Below are 18,590 nucleotides of genomic sequence, written 5' to 3'. Positions count from 1 at the left end.
GTCCAGGGTAAGCCAAATTGTCTATAAATGGAGAAAGTTCAGCACTGTTGCTACTCTTCTTAGGAGTGGCCGTCCTGCAAAGATGACTGCAAGAGCACAGCGCAGTATGCTCAATGAGGTTAAGAAGAATCCTAGAGTGACAACTAAAGACTTACAGAAATCTCTGGAACATGCTAACATCTCTGTTGATGAGTCTGCGATACATAAAACATAGGTGTTCATAGGACACCATGGAAGAAGCCACTGCAGTCCAAAAAAAAAACATTGCTGCACGTCTGAAATTTGCAAAAGTGCACCTGGATGTTCCACAGCACTACTGGCAAAATATTTTGTGGACAGATGAAACTAAAGTTTAGTTGTTTGGAAGGAACACACAACACTGTGTGTGGAGAAAAGAAGGCACAACACACCAACATCAAAACTTTATCCCAACTGTAAAGTATGGTGGAGGGAGCATCATGGTTTGGGGCTACTTTGCTCTCTCAGGGACTGGACAGCTTGCTATCATCGACGGAAAAATGAATTCCCAAGTTTATCAAGACATTTTGCAGGAGAATGTAAGACTATCTGTCCGCCAATTTAAGCTCAACAGAAGTTTGGTGATGCAACAGGACAACGACCCAAAACACAGAAGTAAACCAACAACAGAATGGCTTCAACAGAAGTCCTGACCTCAACCCGATTGAGATGCTGTGGCATGACCTCGAGAACAGTTCACACCAGACATCCTAAGAATATTGCTGAACTGAAACAGTTTTGTAAAGAGGAATGGTCCAAAATTCCTCCTGACTGTTGTGCAGGTCTGATCCGCAACTACAGAAAACATTTTGTTGAGGTTATTGCTACCAAAGGAGGGTCAACCAGTTATTAAATCCAAGGGTTCACATTTTTCCCACCCTGCACTGTGAATGTTTACACGGTGTGTTCAATAAAGACATAAAATTATACGTTTTCTTGTGTTATTAGTTTAAGCAGACTTTGTTTGTCTATTGTTGTGACCTAGAGGAATCAAATTTCATGACCGAATTATGCAGAAATCCAGGGTTCACATACTTTTTCTTGCCACTGTAAATAGAAATATTAGAATAGAATGTAAATGCTCTATTTGAGCTGCATTGTCAATGCATGTCGACACTAAGCCTCCTTTTGGGGGAAATTTGACAGTGTAACTCTTCCGTATATAACATCCGAGAACCTGTTCGTGTGTCAGTCAGGCAAAGATTGAAAATGTCTTCCAACGACTTTGGAGCTGTTGTCTGTGCCAAATAATGTTTGTATCATGCTTTGTGCTGCTGCCATGTTGTGTTGCTACTGTATTGTTGTCATGTTGTGTTGCTACCATGCTGTTTTGTCATGTGTTGCTGCCATGCTGTGTTGTCTTAGGTCTCTCTTTATGTAGTGTTGTGGGGTCTCTCTTGTTGTGATGTATGTTTTGTCCTACATGTTTATTTTTAATCCCCCATCCCCGCAGGAGGCCTTTTGGCTTTTGGTAGGCCGTCATTGTAAATAAAAATGTGTTCTTAACTGACTTGCCTTTTTAAATTCATAAAAACACACATGCAGTATCCTTCTTAAGATGAACTGAGGAGGCACATTTTCAGGAAGGCCTCAAGCAGCGCTGCCCCATTCATTCCCCCTCGCACTTCTCCTTCTTACCTTTGACAAGGAAAACTCTCAGTAGCAGTTGAACCTCTGCGGCCCAAACCATTGCCTGGTGTGCCAGAAAAACCCCTGTGTTGGAGAGCCAAGTCGGCCATTAGCCAGGCGCTGACACCGGCCCACAGTGCTGCTGCAAAGCAAAGGCATGCATGGAGTGGGAGAGAGTCAATTTTGTAGGCCAGCAGCAGACTGACTTGCTCTTTGTCCTCCAGGCCTGGAAGGCACACCTCATGGGCCGAGAGGGCTGTAAACAGAACTCACGGAGGACTGCGGTATTGCAGAGAGCCCAGCTGGCACAAGGTAAGTCATTCATACACCCACTTAACCCCCCCCGCTCTTCCACCCAAGCCTGGGGGTAGTGTTAGACCCATGGAAAGGGCCCATGCTGCATATTGGTCAAATATAGAGCTGTGTTCCTGTCTCATGCCGAGATGCATTGAAATGTCAATTTGTTGTATAGAAAATAATGTGTTTTGCATTCTTGTGAATTCATAACTGAAAAAGGCAGTAATGCTTTCAAAATGCAAAACCAATTAGTGCATGTGAATGATCAGTACAGTATGTGCTCAAGTGATAGTTCATTGGTTACGAATTTTGTCTGTTTATACCCTTTCACTGAAAGTTTATTTTTTTGTTTGTATTTGTCATTTCCTGACCTTTGCCATCACAGGAATTTTCATGTTTTTTCCTCTGTCCTTTGTGTGCGCATACATGCATGCCAGTCAGTGGAGGCTGCTGAGGGGAGGACGGCTCATAATAATGACTGGAATGGAGTAAATGGAATGGCATCAAGCGTTTGCTGTATTTGATACTATTCCACTCCAGCCATTACCTTGAGCCCATCCTCCCCAATTTAAGGTGCCACCAATCTCCTCTGATGCACATTCTGCAAACGTGTACACACACACAGCATTCAAACACTGTACAACCTTCTTGCCTTGCAGGTTACCTGTATACAGTACACACAAGGCAATTCCAGACTGAAAATATTTTTGCTATCAGATTGTTCTGGCAATTCTCACATAGAAACTTAATTGGGAGGAAAGATGTTTGGCATGCTTTTACATTTGTATTTTTTATTTATTTTTTAAATCATGATGAAAAGTGGCCCTTTTAGGCCCTTTTTAGACCTACAGTGCATTCGAAAAGTATTCAGACCCCTTGACTTTTTCCACATTTTATTACGTTACAGCCTTATTCTAAAATTGATTCATTTGTTTCCCTCAATCTACACACAATACCCCATAATGACAAAACAAAAACAGGTTTTCAGAAAGGTTTACAAATGTATAAAACAATGTACATAAGTATTCAGACCCTTTACTCAGTACTTTGTAGCACCTTTTGGCAGCAATTACAACCTCAAGTCTTCTTGGGTATGATGCTACAAGCTTGGCACACCTGTATTTGGGGAGTTTCTCCCATTCTCTGCAGATCCTCTCAAGCTCTGTCAGGTTGGATGGGGAGCGTCGCTGCACAGCTATTTTCAGGTCTCTCCAGAGATGTTTGATCGGGTTCAAGTCCAGGCTCTGGCTGGGACATGCAGAGACTTGTAGGTTTTCATCAAGGATCTCTCTGTACTTTGCTCCGTTCATCTTTTCCTCGATCATGACTAGTCTTCCTGCCGCTGAAAAACATCCCCACAGCATGATGCTGCCACCACCATGCTTCACTGTAAGGATGATGCCAGGTTTCCTCCAGATGATTCTCCCATCTCCACAGAGGAACTCTAGAGCTCTGTCAGTGACCATCCCTTCTCACCCCGATTGCTCACTTTTGCCGGGCGGCCAGCTCGAGGAAGAGTCTTGGTGGTTCCAAACTTCTTCCATTTAAGAATGATGTAGGCCACTGTATTCTTGGGGACCTTCAATGCTGCAGAAATAGTTTTTTTGGTACCCATGCCCAGATCTGTGCCTCGACACAATCCTGTCTCGGCGCTCTACGGATACTTCCTTCGAACTCATGGCTTGGTTTTTGCTCTGACATGCACTGTCAACTGTGGAACCTTATATAGACAGGTGTTTTCTTTCCAAATCACGTCCAATCAATTTTATTTACCACAGGTGGACTCCAATCAAGTTGTACAAACATCTCAAGGATGATCAATGAAAACAGGATGCACCTGTGCTCAATTTCAAGTTTCATAGCAAGGGGTCTGAATACTACATTAAATAACATATTTCTGTTTTATTTGTATTAAATTTACAAACATTTCTACAAACCTGTTTTCAATTTGTCATTATGGGATATTTTGTGTTGGTGCCCGTGTGTTGGTACTTCCTAATGGTGGAGGAAGTCATTCTCTTCTTTTTCTCCTGTGTTCAGGGAAGCCTGGCAGTGTGGCTAAGCTTAAGCAGGTGTGGTCAGTGGGAAGTAGGGGCAAGGCAATGGGCAAAGGGAGCAGGATTCCGGCTTTGGCACCCAGAGCCAGCCGAACCCACACCAGCCGCCTCACCCCAGTCAAACGGTGAACCCACACCCAACCGTCCCTGCCCCAGTCTTCTCACACAAGAGCACCCTAGATTGTCCAAATGCTTGGAATGAGGAAGAACCATGGTACCGTCCCAACAGTATAAAATACATTCCTTTACAATCACTGATCTAAAATGACATGATAGGTTTCAATCATATGGCTTTATCCCAACCTATGTAGTCGCCTTACACCAATGGGAGAGGAAATGAGGGAAGAACATTTGTCAGTTTTGGGCTACAGTTTCATGTTGACACCCTGACTAGGGAGGACTGGATTAATCTCCCTTGCAACTGAGTCTGTCAGAACAGGGACCAAAATCTGGCTAAAATCAAAAGGGAGGGATACTGAACGATATTGCAATATATTAGTATACTACATACTAAGGTATTATAATATAGTAATAATACTATTCTAGCTGTTTATTGATTACTCCAAATCCAATAACAGCCTGAGTGTTGCTACAACAAGCTTTATGCAGGGCATCTGTTTACATTTCTCTCTAGGTCTCTGTATGTCTCTCTGTGTGGCTTGTAATCTAATCAAATATGTTTTACATTGATACAGTAGTTGTGTAAATGTCTGTTTCTTACTGTAATTTCCCTACTTAGTTATTATATAGCACCTTTTGCTTGTCAATGGAATTTATCATGCTTTTTACATTGTCACACTATTTATTGTTTCAATCTGTTTTTTTAATATATTTTGAGTGTTTAGACAATCAACACTAAGCACAGATATTTGGCCTAGCCAAAAAGCCATTTTAAGGTAAAATAGGAATGATTAATTGCTAATTGAAATAGAAAATAAATGTTTGTTCTCTTTTTTTTTCTTCAGGAGTAATGTACGTTAGTGGTAATTTTCCCAAACATCTAAGATTTGAGAATGGTCCCACTTGATGAAACCTCTTAGGCACTTAGTTCACTGTAATACTTTCTAGATATGGTAAGATGCACCCTTTTTATAGGGTTGCATTTTTTTTCCATATGTTACTTAACATGCTATTGCATTTTGTATAGGTAGCCTAAATCAGAGGGATTTTATACCAAATGTGTGAATCTTGACCTAAATCTACAAGTCATAATTATCTCCAAGGTACACCCTACATCAGTACAATGTGGACTGGAACTAATATAAAGGGTTCACTTAGCAGCCACAGACAATACTATTTTACTGCTTCATATGTTATATGGTGTGTTTCATTGTTATCTGCTGGTCCTTTGCCTTGAGTTACCAATCTTGATCAAATTATAGGACAATTTGACATTTTCTTACATCCCAATCTTTTTGTCTCTTTCAGCTTTTTAATATTTAGGAAATGACATAGGTGTATATTACAGGAGGCTGGTGGCACCTTAATTGGGGAGGACAGGCTCGTGGTAATGGATGGAGCGGAATCAGTGGAATGGTATCAAACACATGGTTTACATGTATTTGATGCCATTCTATTTGCCCCGTTCCAGCCATTATTACAAGCCGTCCTCCTCTCAGCAGCCTCCACTGATGTATATATTTCCCTTGTGGATTTTCAGTACATATCAATCAGTATTGACTGTACATATTTGATTTACAACCATTATGTGCAGAGATTGAAACATCTATGTTTGATTAAATAAAGTTAACAGCACTGTATAGATTCATTTGTCTCTTACTCTGGTAAGTTTGAGATGCCAAATATGTGTTTCAAAGACAACTGTTGCAATATTTTACACCAACAATTACAGTATCTGTTATCCACCCAGCAGCCCTCAACTCTTACCCAGCACTCAGACACATTAAAACACTGATATAACAATACATATTTAATGAATCTGTTACAAACATCAACACAAAAACTAGTTGTGACTCTTAAAATGTCATTCAATATTTGTTCTAGAATCTATGGCAAACATTTACCAAATTATATTTTCATGTAACCTTTTTAGTTCCTAAAACATCCATCTCAAAAATCAAAGGCACTAAACTGGCATGAAAAAGGCTTTTCAGTGTTCAATGCTGCCATATATTTACAGTTTGCTGAAAAAGTGGTTAATTTTGTATAGACATAAGTCATGTACACTTACTAATTTGGTTTTCCTACCTATTGACATTACAATAAACATTACAAAAGTGAAACATTAAACATGTCAGTGAGAATGAAAGAATGTCATTCTTTTCACATTGTCTTTGTTATAGTTGGATATTTTAGTGTTGTTGGATATTTTAGTTTATCAGTGTGTCCTACTAGGCCTACATACACATATTATAATTAACAATTTAACAATATTTGTTGCATAACTTTTGTCACACTGGGCTTTAGCTTGACAATCATGGTGCAGTGTTTTTGGCACAAACCAGCTCCTTATTTTCCACTACACTCCACATCCTGAATAGCTCCTGAGGACTCAATTTATGGACTACGATGAGTTTTTTGAAAAAGCAAGGTTCTCTGTTCATTGGACTCACTCTGCGTTTCATGATGCCAAAGGTCCTGAAACCTATGTGCATCTCTGGAGTCAAGTGTAGCTTCTGGAGGCACATTCCCAAAAACACATCATCAATGGGATAGAGCTCCAAGTCCTCTGAAACCACAAACAGTCTATGAGCTAATTGTGAGGACATTAAAAACCCACCACCACCAACATAAGGTGGGTACGGTTTGTCAAACAGCTCTTTGGGGATGTAGTATTTACTTTGATGGTTTCTGATGGGGATGGCTTTGGATATGGTGTCCCCAACAAATAAGTTCAGCACTTTGCGGTCCTCAGTCTTGAAACCAATAAGTTCCAGTAAGTTCTTTGTATTCACAAAAACGTCGTCATCCCCTTTGAATATAAACTTGGCACTGGAGCAGTGAATATCAAACCATTTCAAAAAATTGACCTCTTTCAAGGTGAGGTTGAAAAATGTGTCCATAAAATCCCATTGAAGAATGTCTCCATATATAATGTCCTCATACTCAATCAACTTTTGAAGGTTTTTCGTGTCTTTACCATTTGTAGGGCTTCCTAGAAGAAACAGCGTTTTTATTCTCTTACCATCAATTTCCTGTTCCCTACCCCAGGTATTACGCACGGCCTCTCGCCTATCATGCTGCTCTATAACGGATTTTACAACCATGAGCAAGTGTACGTCTCCATTCCTGCATTTATCCGGGTGATTTATTAACATTGGGAAATACCGACAATGTCTGTGTAGCACAAATTGGTGGAACCTCGGATCCAAACGTCGAAACCAATCATTTTTCCTCACGGCTGAATCTTCACTGCAGTTCATAACGTGTACATCCCAAGTAGCTAGAGTAGCGTTGGACACCTTCACCCGTGGCGCATCCAAATCATCACCAAGAACAGGCGAGTAGTTTCCCAAACTGCTTTTCAATAGGCCTTTTCCTTTGTAGAAATCACACTCAGGTCCACACCAACCGGCTTCTTCCTGGCGTTTGATGCTGTTATCCACAAGCTTGAACTTTTGGATCATCAATAAAGACGCAAAAACTAGAGACAAGCTGAGGAGAGTTTTCAATGCCCCCTTTCTTCTGAAAAAAATATCCATATCTATGGCGCAAAACGTGTAATGAATAAGAAATCCTTAAATTGAATATGTACCCTTATTGTTAAAGCATCTCATTCATTTTGGCTAGATCTTAGTGAGTCTATTCACTGTCCCGTGACCAGCTACCTTGAGAGTAGGTAGCTGGACGCCACTATGCTATTCCTTTAGCGTACAAAAATACTAATCTATATTTCTTGGAAAGTAATCTCTGTTATATCATACAACAAAAAAACGTTATCGATGAGATTGTGGACTGGTCTTGAAAAGTGACTGTTGCCTACAAGCTTATCCACTTACTCAGTTCCCACTAAGCATGGACCGAATTCTTTTGTACATATTTTTGGGGGTCCTGTCCAGACCGGCCTTCTTTGTTAGGTATTTTTTTTGGTGTGGTTTAGACCAGCCACCGATTGTTGATTTTTGATCAGGTCCAAACCAATCACAGATGTCTATATTTGGTTCAGATTTCGTCCAGTCCGGAAAATATGTATTTTGAACTGTCATTCATAACCTAAAATTAACCAAACGTCGACGTCAGAAAATATACGTATTTTCAACATTATTTTGTTTACTGGGTTTTTTATCCTCCCCATTACACATATCTCTGACAATATGCAGGTTTCTTATTTCACATCACAGGTGGCTCACTAGACTGCGTCTCAGGTTGGCTCACTCATCTTTTAGGCTTTAAATTAGATATCTAATAGCATAAGTTACTTGAAAAACTAAGGCTCAGGCTATATTGTCCATTTGATTGCACCTGCTATTTATTTATCAGCCATCAAGCAATACAGTGTATTGTCTTATTATAATGATAATAATACTGTATTATATAATAGGTTATTGTGCATTATTATATGCATTATAATATCACAGCCTACATACAATTGCCCATCAACGTAGCTAAGGAACTAAACTTAAGTCCCTTAGCTACCATCAACGTAGCTTCAGAAAACGTAATTATAAATTATAGGGTACATTTGTTTAGCAATAATCATCCATTAACACACAAATATATTTATCACACACATACACACAGAGAGAAAGAGAGATCCACAGGGACAAAATCAGTGTAACTCTAGACGCCCAAGCACAGATGAAAGGGGAAACCGGTGTCTTTGGGCTGTGTGAGGAAATACATTACAAGCTGTTACCACCCCCGTGTGTCGGTTTTGGAAATTGTCAAATGTGTCGTGTTTTTCCACCTCAAACAACGACCTTATTTATGCCCTGTATAAACATGTATTAAGTGCAGTAAGACACGACACTCAAGTTTTAGTCGAAATAACAAAGGCAAACAGTAAGCACCATTGACTGGCACAAGGAATCAATTGTTTCTTGATCAATCAGCATCAAAGAGACCTCGACCTCTGATTGAACTGCACGTGACTTCTAGACGTAGCTACATTTTTCGGAATTCGAGCGCTGTCTCGATTCACCACTCGGACCAGAAAACAACACCGTGTCTTTTTTTTATTTTATCAGAACGACGATTTTACCGTTTGCTGACGACCTCTATTTAGAACAAAATTACTTTTGGTTGAATTAGCTAGCGACGTCTACAGAAATTTGTGCAAAAGCGACTGTTAACAAGCTTGCAATCCAGTGACTGACATGTAGCTAACTTCCGAAAATGAGGAAGAAACAGGTGAGTTTGTCCGAGTTAGTAGCTAGCAAACGTTAGCTAGTTAACCTCCCACAATATATACTATTATTTAACAGTATTTAGTTAGCGATTAAATTGTCCTACATAGCAAAAAAAATGCTACCTAGCAAGCGATTCAATTGTCCATTGTCTTTGGGAATCCTGATTAGTCCTTCTTTCATCGACTAACGGTAGTCTGTTAGCTAGCGTGGCAGTAGTTAGCTAGCTAACTATCTGTTGGTTACGATAGCCAGCTAAGAAGTGTTCGTTATTTAGCTAGTTAATGTCTGTGCAACTGTTGATTAACAAAATGTCTGAACTCATTTCAGATGTCGAGTCGAGTTAGCAACTTGAAGCGGCGAAAGGAGAAGTGCGCTGTTCCCTCAAGCGACCGAAACCTCAAGGTGAAGAGTCCAGATAAGGTGAATGTTGTTTTTAGTTCTCGGTTTAGATACGTGTTAAATTATGGCTGGTCCATCAGTGAAGCCTTTTAATATTTTGAATAATCTGTTTTGCCTTCAGAGTTCAGTGAAGAGGATGGATGTTAAAAAAATGGAAGACTCAAAAACCGAAATTCCCCTGAATGACTGTATGGTTGGCGGTTGTATGGAGTCAACAACTACTTCTGAGAGGCTCATCTGTGACGGTTATAAATGGGATGAAAAGACACGGTGTGGCGCACCACCAGACATGGATGAATTGTGGGAGGGTAAAGAGAATGGTCTGAGATTTGAGTTGAATTACCGCAGAACAAACGTGTTTCCAGAGAATATGGAGGGTGATGAAACTGAAGCCGGTGTTGTGATTGATAAGAGCATCTTCCTTGATGATGACAGCAACCAGGTTCTTCCTGTGGAAAAGTTCTTCGGAAACATGGAAGTTGTACAGGTGAGGAGATTTTTACAAGAAGTGCTTGGTGTGATGGGTGAAATAATGGTTTGGTGTATGTGGCCTAATTTCAAATACTGTTATTTCCATTTGCCTTGTAGGATTGTCCACAGAGATCTGCAGCCTCCTTGACCTTCAGCAGGAGGGAGCACCGGAGACGACAGTACTACGCCAAAGAGGACAGTGATGAAGAGGGCTACACCGACATGCAGCAAGAGGACATAAATGGCACTTAGTTTATAGAACTAAATCCTATCAATGGGATGGATTAAAACCTCTGTCCTTTTACTAGCCTAATGGCAGACAAGCCTGGGAAAGTGGATTTGTTCAATGGAACGAGGGTATCAAGTTAACTTTTTGCCAGCATGTACCCCAAAGTTTTTAAATTTGTATTGATTTTTAAAAAGCTATTTGCACTAACAAAGTAACTTCCTGCTTTTCAATTATCAGGACCTATAGTATGTATATTGTTTAATTGGTACAGGGTAAGCGCTCGTTCTATTTTTGATTGAATGTGTCTTTTACTTTGTTACTGGTTGCCTTGTCAGTATGTATGCACAGTAATATCTTTTTATTTGGTGTTTTTATATTGCTATGTAATAGCACGACTGAATGAATGCAACATATAAATCATGTAGTCTTTAGGCAGGTTTCCATTGACCTGGGTTTATTAGACAAAAGCAATGTAGCGACAAAAAAAATGGTGATGTGTAACGGAAACTGCAGATATAGGAAACACTTTCTAAAGACACATAAATTACAACATTTATATCAGTTCGATGGGTGGGATTTTCCTTTCTTCAAACTCTCTTTGTAATAAATGATTGCTGAATACTTTGGAAGGTTCATGGGGAAAGTGTCATCATGAGCTCCATGCTACATTTCATTCTAAATGCCTACTGCATGCAAAATCAATTTCTTCAACTGGTTGGCTGGCAACTTTCACCATTTAGTTATTTCTGATCTGCAGGAGTGTAAATTTCACAGTGGCACGGACAGTGGTGATACGTTGGCACAAAATTAGTCAATTATTGAATTATATCCATTCTGGCTTTCTAGGACTACCTGAGACATGAAACCGATAGGTGGGAGAGAATACAGTCTGTTGCCAGTTTAAGTGCAATTTGCCTAAACGGGTAATGGAAACTCATTCTGATTGGCTGGGCCTGGCTCCCCAGTGGGTAGGCATGGCTGCACACCTGCCCGGTCGTGACTAGACATGAATTTATTTCAATTGACTGATTTTCCTTATATGAACTGTTACTCAGTAAAAATAAAATAATTGTTGCATGTTTTATATTTTTTGTTCAGTATATTTTCAATGCCAACTTTGTAAATGTCGACAAAAATCACTGTAGAAGTTAAACATAGGTAATGTTACACTGCCAATACAAGGAGCAAGTAAACTTTTTTTGAATTTTCAATGACCCATGTCTGTATTCCACAAACACATTTACACTTGCCCAAATGAAAGCATAACTTTATCACATAATTATCTAATGACGCTTATAGGCCATGTAGCTGCAATCAGTTCTCAAGTCAAATTTTATTTGTCAAATGCACCAAATACAGCAGGTGTATTTTCAAACCTTGGTGAAATGCTTACTTACAAGCCCTTAACCAACAATGCTTTGAGAAGTTTTAAGAAAAATTAGTGTTAAGTAAAACATTGAAAATAAAAGTTACAAATAATTAAACAGCAGCAGTAAAATAACAATGCAAGGCTATATACAGGGGGTACCAGTACAGAGTCAATGTGCGAGGGCAACGGTTAGTCGAGGTAAAAGAGGGGTCTGGTTGGCCCTTTGATTAGCTGTTCAGGAGTCTTATGGCTTGGGTGTAGAAGCTGTTAAGAAGCCTTTTGAACCTAGACTTGGCGCTCTGGTACAGCTTTCCGTGCGGTAGCAGAGAGAACAGTCTATGACTAGGGTGGCTGGAGTGACAATTTTTAGGGCCTTCCAATGACACCGCCTGGTATTGAGGTCCTGGATGGCAGGAAGCTTGGCCCCAGTGATGTACTGGGCTGTATCCACTACCCTCTGTAGTGCCTTACGGTCGGAGGCCGAGCAGTTGCCATACCAGGCAGTGATGCAACCAGTCAAGACGCTCTCGATGGTGCAGCTGTAGAACCTTTTGAGGATCTGACGACCCATGCTGAATCTTTTCAATCTCCTGATGGGGAATAGGTTTTGTTGTGCCCTCTTCATGACTGTCTTAGTGTGTTTGGACCATGATAGTTTGTTGGTGATGTGGATACCAACCTGCTCCATTACAGCCCCATCGATGAGAATGGGGGTGTGCTCGGTCCTCCTTTTCCTGTAGTCTACCATCATCTCCTTTATCTTGATCACGATGAGGGAGAGGTTGTTGTCCTGGCACCACACGGCCAGGTCTCTGACCTCCCTTAGGCTGTGTCATCATTGTCTGTGATCAGGCCTACCACTATTGTGTCATCTGCAAACTTGATGATGGTGTTAAGAGTTGTGCCTAGCCATGCAGTCATGAGTGAACAGGGAGTACAGGAGGGGACTGAGCACGCACCCCTGAGGGGCCCCCCGTGTTGAGGATCAGCAAGGCGGATGTGTTGTTACCTACCCTTACCACCTGGGGGTGGCCCGTCAGGTAGTCCAGGATCCAGTTTCAGAGGGAGGTGTTTAGTCCCAGGGTCCTTAGCCTAGTGATGAGCTTTGAGGGCACTATGGTGTTGAATGCTGAGCTGCAGTAAATGAATAGCATTCTCAAATAGGTGTTCCTTTTGTCCAGATGAGAAAGGGCAGTGTTGAGTGCAATAGAGATTGCATCATCTTTGGATCTGTTGGGGTGGTAAGCAAATTGGAGTGGGTCAAGGGTTTCTGGAATAATGTTGTTGATGTGAGCCATGACCAGCCTTTCAAAGCACTTTATGGCTACAGACGTGAGTGCTATGGGTCGGTATTCAATTAGGCATGATATTTTAGTGTTCTTACGGAGAGCGTGATCACACAGTCATCTGGAACAGCTGATGCTCTCATGCATGTTTCAGTGTTACTTGCCTCAAAGTGAGCATAGAAGTAATTTAGCTCGCCTGGTATGCTTGTGTCACTGGGCAGCTCGCGGCTGTGCTTCCCTTTGTAGTCTGTAATAGTTTGCAAGTCCTGACACATCCGACGAGTGTCGGAGCCGGTGTAGTACGATTCAATCTTAGTCCTGTATTGACGCTTTGCTCTTACAAGCTTCCGGGTTAGAGTCCCGCTCCTTGAAAGCGGCAGCGCTAACCTTTAGCTAAGTGCGGATGATGCCTGTAATCCATGGCTTCTGGTTGGGGTATGTACGTACAGTCACTGTGGAGACGTCATCGATGCACTTACTGATGAAGCCAGTGACTGATGTGGTGTACTCAATGCCATCGAAAGAATCCCGGAACATATTCCAGTCTGTGCTAGGAAAACAGTCCTGTAGTTTAGCATCCGCTTCATCTGACCACTTTCTTATTGACCGAGTCACTGGTGCTTCCTGCTTTAGTTTTTGATTGTAAGCAGGAATCAGGAGGATATAATTATGGTCAGATTTGCCAAATGGAGGGCAAGAGAGAGCTTTGTATACATATCTGTGTGGAGTAAAGGTGGTCTCGTTTTTTTCCCTTCTGGTTGCACATTTAACATGCTGGTAGAAATGATGTAAAATAAATTTAAGCTTCCCTGCATTAAAGTCCCCGGCCTCTAGGAGCTCCACCTCTGGATGAGCGTTTTCCTGTTTGCTTATGGCCGTAAACAACTCTGCTCTAATAAAATCTGTGTGACTCCAAAACAATATAGTCAAACCTGAGACAACTTTCTTTCAATAGTTTATTGGTTCCCCCCACACAATTATCTTGGAAACAGTAATGAAATTAGAATATACATCCAAATATAATATGAGAGCACATTAAAAGTATAATATATATATATGAAAATGTCCAAACAAATCATTCTCTATGCGTTGGAGTGGCAGGGTAGCCTTGTGGTTAGTGTTAGACTAGTAACCGAAAGGTTGCAAGATCCCTGAGCTGACAAGGTACAAATCTGTCATTCTGCCCCTGAACAAGGCAGTTAACCCACTGTTCTTAGGCCGTCATTGAAAATAATAATTTGTTCTTAACTGACTTGCCTAGTTAAATAAAGGTCAAATAAAAAATGGATTAGACAGGTGTAATCAATCTGGTAATAGCTCCACCTTGACATGATAGGAAAAGGGGGTCTTCAGTACAACAAAAGTGTTTTGCATTTTAAATTCAACGGAAAAAGGTAGTGAACGACCAGTTGAAGAACAGTGTGATTATGGCATACCAGAAGATTGTACGGTGTGTGCTTCACGTGTTTAAAATTTTAAATAGTTACATCCATATTGATCAGGCCACAACCACCAAACAGGCACAAATTTACCTCAAAAGCATGGTACGCACCATTTTGGGGACACGTGTCTTTCAGTACAAACCGTCACACAATGTAGCAAGCATTGAATCACACTGAATGCACCCTGTGCATAGGGATTAGGGGACGATTTGGGATTGGCCCATTGACTACTACTCAATCAGTGGCTCATAATGGAGTGCTTTTTAATATCAGTAGCACAAAATGATCAACAAATCAGCTGTTCTGAGAGCAGTAGAAAACAATGTTCCCTGCCCAGAATTACATTTAGTTCAATTTACCAGTAGTTATAAGTCTTGTACTTCATCTGTTTAAGAATAACCAACAAACACTACAAAAGGCATCTGCCCTGAAATGTAAAAAGCATTTTCCCTTTATAATCCTTTTCGTTTGCCCCATTTGTACACGTTTCTTTTATCACACAGCAAGTCATGGGCACTTTTCTTGTGGCATACAATATGCACCAGCTTTAGATTCTCCCGAGTGAACAGCAGTTTATAAAAATAGTCCAGGTTTATGTTGCTGCTCTTGCGGTTCTGCAGTGCTTCCACCAGGGCAGGAATGACCGTCCTCTTCTTCTCAATCCTGGGACAGAGATTTCTACAGATTTGATCCATAACTGACAAGACATACATAACATTCCAATTGATAATTAAGAAAGCTTTTTTGTAATACTGTTTCAAACACGATTGTGAGCCTGACATTCTGAATGATATTAATAACCGTTATTCACTAAACCCACCTGTGGTCCAAGTTCCAGGTGCTAAAGAGAATCCTGCTCTCTCGGTTGCCATAGGGGTTTATGGAGTGGAGGGAAATGCATTCATCCTGGTCAAATGCACCCTGAGGAAAGGAGAGGGATGAGGGAAGGACACAGGCTATAAGACAGGATGCTATGGAGCCAAACATGATCTGGAACTGTTGGTAACCATTCACATCTCCATCATGACTGTGACTATTGTACATAACATAATTAATTATGTTGTGTTTATGCTTTATTATAGTCAAATCCTGCATTACTAGCCACTTTCAGGTTCATAAATGTTACCTGACAGGAGAACCATCCATCCTTGGTGCATAGTCGATTGAGTTCCTTCTCTGTCCTGTTGAAGTAGCAGCCATTGTACTTGTCAGACTTCAGCTGCATCACCAAGGACTCTGCAGTCTTCTTGTATTCAGCCTTGAGTTTAGGCTTTTGGATTGTTTGAGCATAACTATCCACCTGTGAATAAGCGAACTATAAAATCAGTCATGAGTAAGTATATTCTTTCCCCTCAGAGAATAGAAGGGCAGATAACAATTTGGAGTAGATTTGTTATAATGAGGTATTCCTTGAGAATCACTTCTTGACAGTCCCAACCACTTTCAGTGTCAAACCAAAGCATCAGTAATACAGTTTTACCTCCTTCATGTATCCACGAATCCTGCTCTCACAGTTGTACTTCATGTAGGCCGATTTGGTCTTAAATCTGACATCAATTCCTGAAAGCACAGAAATGGAAGAGTGCAACTTTAAAAAGGCACAGTTTGGTTCAGCTAAATATAAAAAGTGTCTTATACTTTGCTCCATCTTGCTTTTGGCTATCACATTGTTTCCTGCAGGATTTCTTTCCATCCCAAGACAAAGGACTTTTTACCTTGGAACCAGTCTTCATCATCTTCTCTGTTTTCAGTCTCAGAGCTGTCCTTCAAATGCAGCAGCAGTTCTCCCAGGAGTTTGCGTCTCTTTGGAGACCGCTCGTCAGAGAGAAGCCCCTTAGCCGCATCAATCAGAAGATCTGAGTTCCTGTCGGTGTCCAGCAACCGGCTTATGTCACAGACAACTGGAATAATAACAAATCATACCTGTTATTTAAATTGATTCACAGGACTTTTGTTAGCTTACACATCTAAGCCATGGCACCAATGTGACCAACTGGGTTTGAAGCCCAGACAGCCTAACTGGCCAACCTGGACTCCGAGGTAGACGTAACATAGTAAATGTAAGTCTGGAACACTCCAATTAGTATGATATGTTGTGTTTCTTATGGTATGTATTAATTTGTGGATGTCCATCATCCATTTCATATGATACGTTACAAATTAAAATTCATATTAAAACTGTATGTAACAAATTGCAATTCGTACAATATGTTTCTAATTCCAATTTGTTGTGGCTAATGTTGGCTAGGTGGCTAACGTTAGCTAGGTTAGGGGTTAGAATCAAGATGAGTAGTTAGGTTAAAGGGTTAAGGTTAGGGCAGTGTTTCCCAGGACCAAGTTTGGGAAATACTGGGTTTGGGAAAGGGTTAGCTAACATGCTAAGTAATTGTAAAGTAGAAGGTAGTCGCAAAGTTGCTAAAGCTGTCCGTGATGAGATTCAAACACGCAACCTTTAGGTTGCTAGATGTTCGCGTTATCCACCCTACTTTTTGCTTAAGTAACCTTCTGTTCTTATGCAACCATACCAAACATATCATACTAATTTGGGTGTCCCGGATTTACATGTACTCTGTTATGTCTAGTCTATGAGACCAGGCTGCACTGGCAAGCATCACTGGCAGGTAAAGTTAAGCTACATATTAGTGAGTGTGGTTAACTGCTCTTCCTACAAGTGAAAGCATGGCTAATCCATCCTTTTCAAATCAATTAACGCAATTATTTGCCTACATAAAGTATTTGAAGTGCATATTTAAATTAGTATTGTTATCATATATTTACCATGCACAGCTACATAAAGTAGGTCTCATCAATATATATATATGCATGCAACCAAGTCTGAGGTGGTTAGTTGGCTAGTTGTTTGTCACAGTTATAATATTGAACTCACATCCGCTCCATCTCTCACCCATGGCAAGAAGGACAAGTTCAGCATTGTCTGGAAGACTTCGGAAATAGTCCTCTGACAATTCTGTTCCATCTTCATACAAGCAGATATGCGAACCGACGAGTGGAACCTATAAGAAAATGATTCACATAATTTAAACAAAAGAACAATGTAACTGTAACTATCGCCATTTCCTTATTGCAGGTGTTGCTGTTTCGGTCTGGTAGCAGTAGAATGTGCTAAATATTGATAAACTACTGGGCGAAATCGTACCTGTAGAAGTTTACTCCCCTTTTTGAGAAGCTCTTTCAGACTTGTTGCAGCCACCCCATGTTTTGTAGTTTCATTCAGACTTCTTATTTTGACAAGTTTGTTTTTTCTGAAAAGTCCAAACATCGCGCCTTTTCTTCTATGAAGACCATTGTGCAAAAACATGCAAAGAAAGGACTCATACTGCCAACTACTGGACAGACTGTAAAATTATCCAATATTCTTCTTCTTCTATGGCATATTGGCGATCACACAATGTAATGTGATTTCCGGATGGAAACAGGATTCCCCCAAAAAACATAACAAATTACCATAATTGAAAAATAATACCAATCTGGTCCCTACACAGGGGAGCCTGGGAGGGTGGGTCTTCCAGCAGCAGTACCCGTTGCAAGTCTTCTGATGAAAAATCCTTAAGTCCTGAAAACCTTTCTGCCGCAGCCACAATTATGTCCAGTTTCTTAGACTTCTTTGAGACTTGTGGTGTATAGTTTATAACTGTGGCAATGAACACAACAAAATCCACCCTTTTAACACAGGGTATCTCTTGTTTGGCAGAAAACATTTACTACAGGCTGTAGTGTATCCACTACTATTTCTTTACTAGCATCACATGTTTTCTCAATTCTTTTAATCGCCTCTGCATAGGATAATCGATTGACAGCTCTAACTTTTGCCATCTCAATCTCGTTCACCCTTAAAGGGCACTTCAGGAACTCAGGATCATGATCCCCACCACAATTGCAACACGGTAGTCCTTTTACACACCGTTCTTCAGTATACTCTGTTCGTCTGCATACACTTGAAAGATGGCCAAATCCTTTCAAGTCTTACACTACAGTGGTTTGGGGACGAAAGCTCTTACGGCTTATCTTACATAACCAAGATTCACATGCGTAGGTATTTCATCTTTATCAAAAAACAACAGGA

The 18,590-nt window shown here is 40.6% G+C and overlaps 4 protein-coding genes across 7 annotated transcripts in view; 2 read left to right on the top strand and 2 right to left on the bottom strand.

Moving 5' to 3' along the window:
* cep104 (centrosomal protein 104) overlaps positions 1–5,761 on the top strand; it is a 41,037-nt gene extending 35,276 nt beyond the window's left edge. For both annotated transcript variants that reach the window (XM_024375827.2, XM_024375826.2), the window contains exons 21-22: positions 1,872–1,959; positions 3,985–5,761. In XM_024375827.2, coding sequence (XP_024231595.2) covers positions 1,872–1,959; positions 3,985–4,130 — 234 coding nt within the window. In that variant the 3' untranslated portion in view covers positions 4,131–5,761. The remainder of the gene's footprint in view (positions 1–1,871; positions 1,960–3,984) is intronic.
* A 101-nt stretch (positions 5,762–5,862) lies between these two features.
* Positions 5,863–8,453, bottom strand: LOC112232551 (UDP-GlcNAc:betaGal beta-1,3-N-acetylglucosaminyltransferase 7-like). Its single transcript, XM_024399584.2, has one exon. It carries the CDS (start codon positions 7,661–7,663, stop codon positions 6,437–6,439), a length of 1,227 nt encoding a protein of 408 aa, XP_024255352.1. The 5' UTR covers positions 7,664–8,453; the 3' UTR covers positions 5,863–6,436.
* Positions 8,454–8,936: 483 nt separating this feature from the next.
* On the top strand, positions 8,937–11,490 carry LOC112232552. Its single transcript, XM_024399585.2, has 4 exons — positions 8,937–9,311; positions 9,638–9,730; positions 9,831–10,196; positions 10,298–11,490. Exons 1-4 carry the CDS (start codon positions 9,297–9,299, stop codon positions 10,430–10,432), a joined length of 609 nt encoding a protein of 202 aa, XP_024255353.1. The 5' UTR covers positions 8,937–9,296; the 3' UTR covers positions 10,433–11,490.
* A 2,516-nt stretch (positions 11,491–14,006) lies between these two features.
* LOC112232528 (DNA fragmentation factor subunit beta-like) lies at positions 14,007–17,856 on the bottom strand. Of its 3 annotated transcripts, none has more exons than XM_042299481.1 (7): positions 17,664–17,856; positions 17,412–17,520; positions 16,222–16,407; positions 15,987–16,066; positions 15,633–15,806; positions 15,327–15,427; positions 14,007–15,169 (listed from the first exon to the last, which is right to left on the bottom strand). In XM_042299481.1, the coding sequence occupies exons 1-7, from the start codon at positions 17,823–17,825 to the stop codon at positions 14,959–14,961; spliced, it is 1,023 nt and encodes a 340-aa protein (XP_042155415.1). In that variant the 5' UTR covers positions 17,826–17,856; the 3' UTR covers positions 14,007–14,958. The 3 variants fall into 3 exon arrangements, with proteins under 3 accessions (XP_042155415.1, XP_024255333.1, XP_042155416.1); XM_024399565.2 differs by having other exon boundaries at positions 17,394–17,520; positions 17,664–17,853; XM_042299482.1 differs by having other exon boundaries at positions 15,065–15,203; positions 17,394–17,520; positions 17,664–17,853.
* Between the last annotated feature and the right edge of the window lie 734 nt (positions 17,857–18,590).

Source organism: Oncorhynchus tshawytscha, linkage group LG16 (assembly GCF_018296145.1).
Source record: "Oncorhynchus tshawytscha isolate Ot180627B linkage group LG16, Otsh_v2.0, whole genome shotgun sequence".
Lineage (NCBI taxonomy): Eukaryota > Metazoa > Chordata > Actinopteri > Salmoniformes > Salmonidae > Oncorhynchus > Oncorhynchus tshawytscha.
Note: the sequence above shows the minus strand (reverse complement) of the source record. Positions and strands in the feature narration are given on the sequence as shown.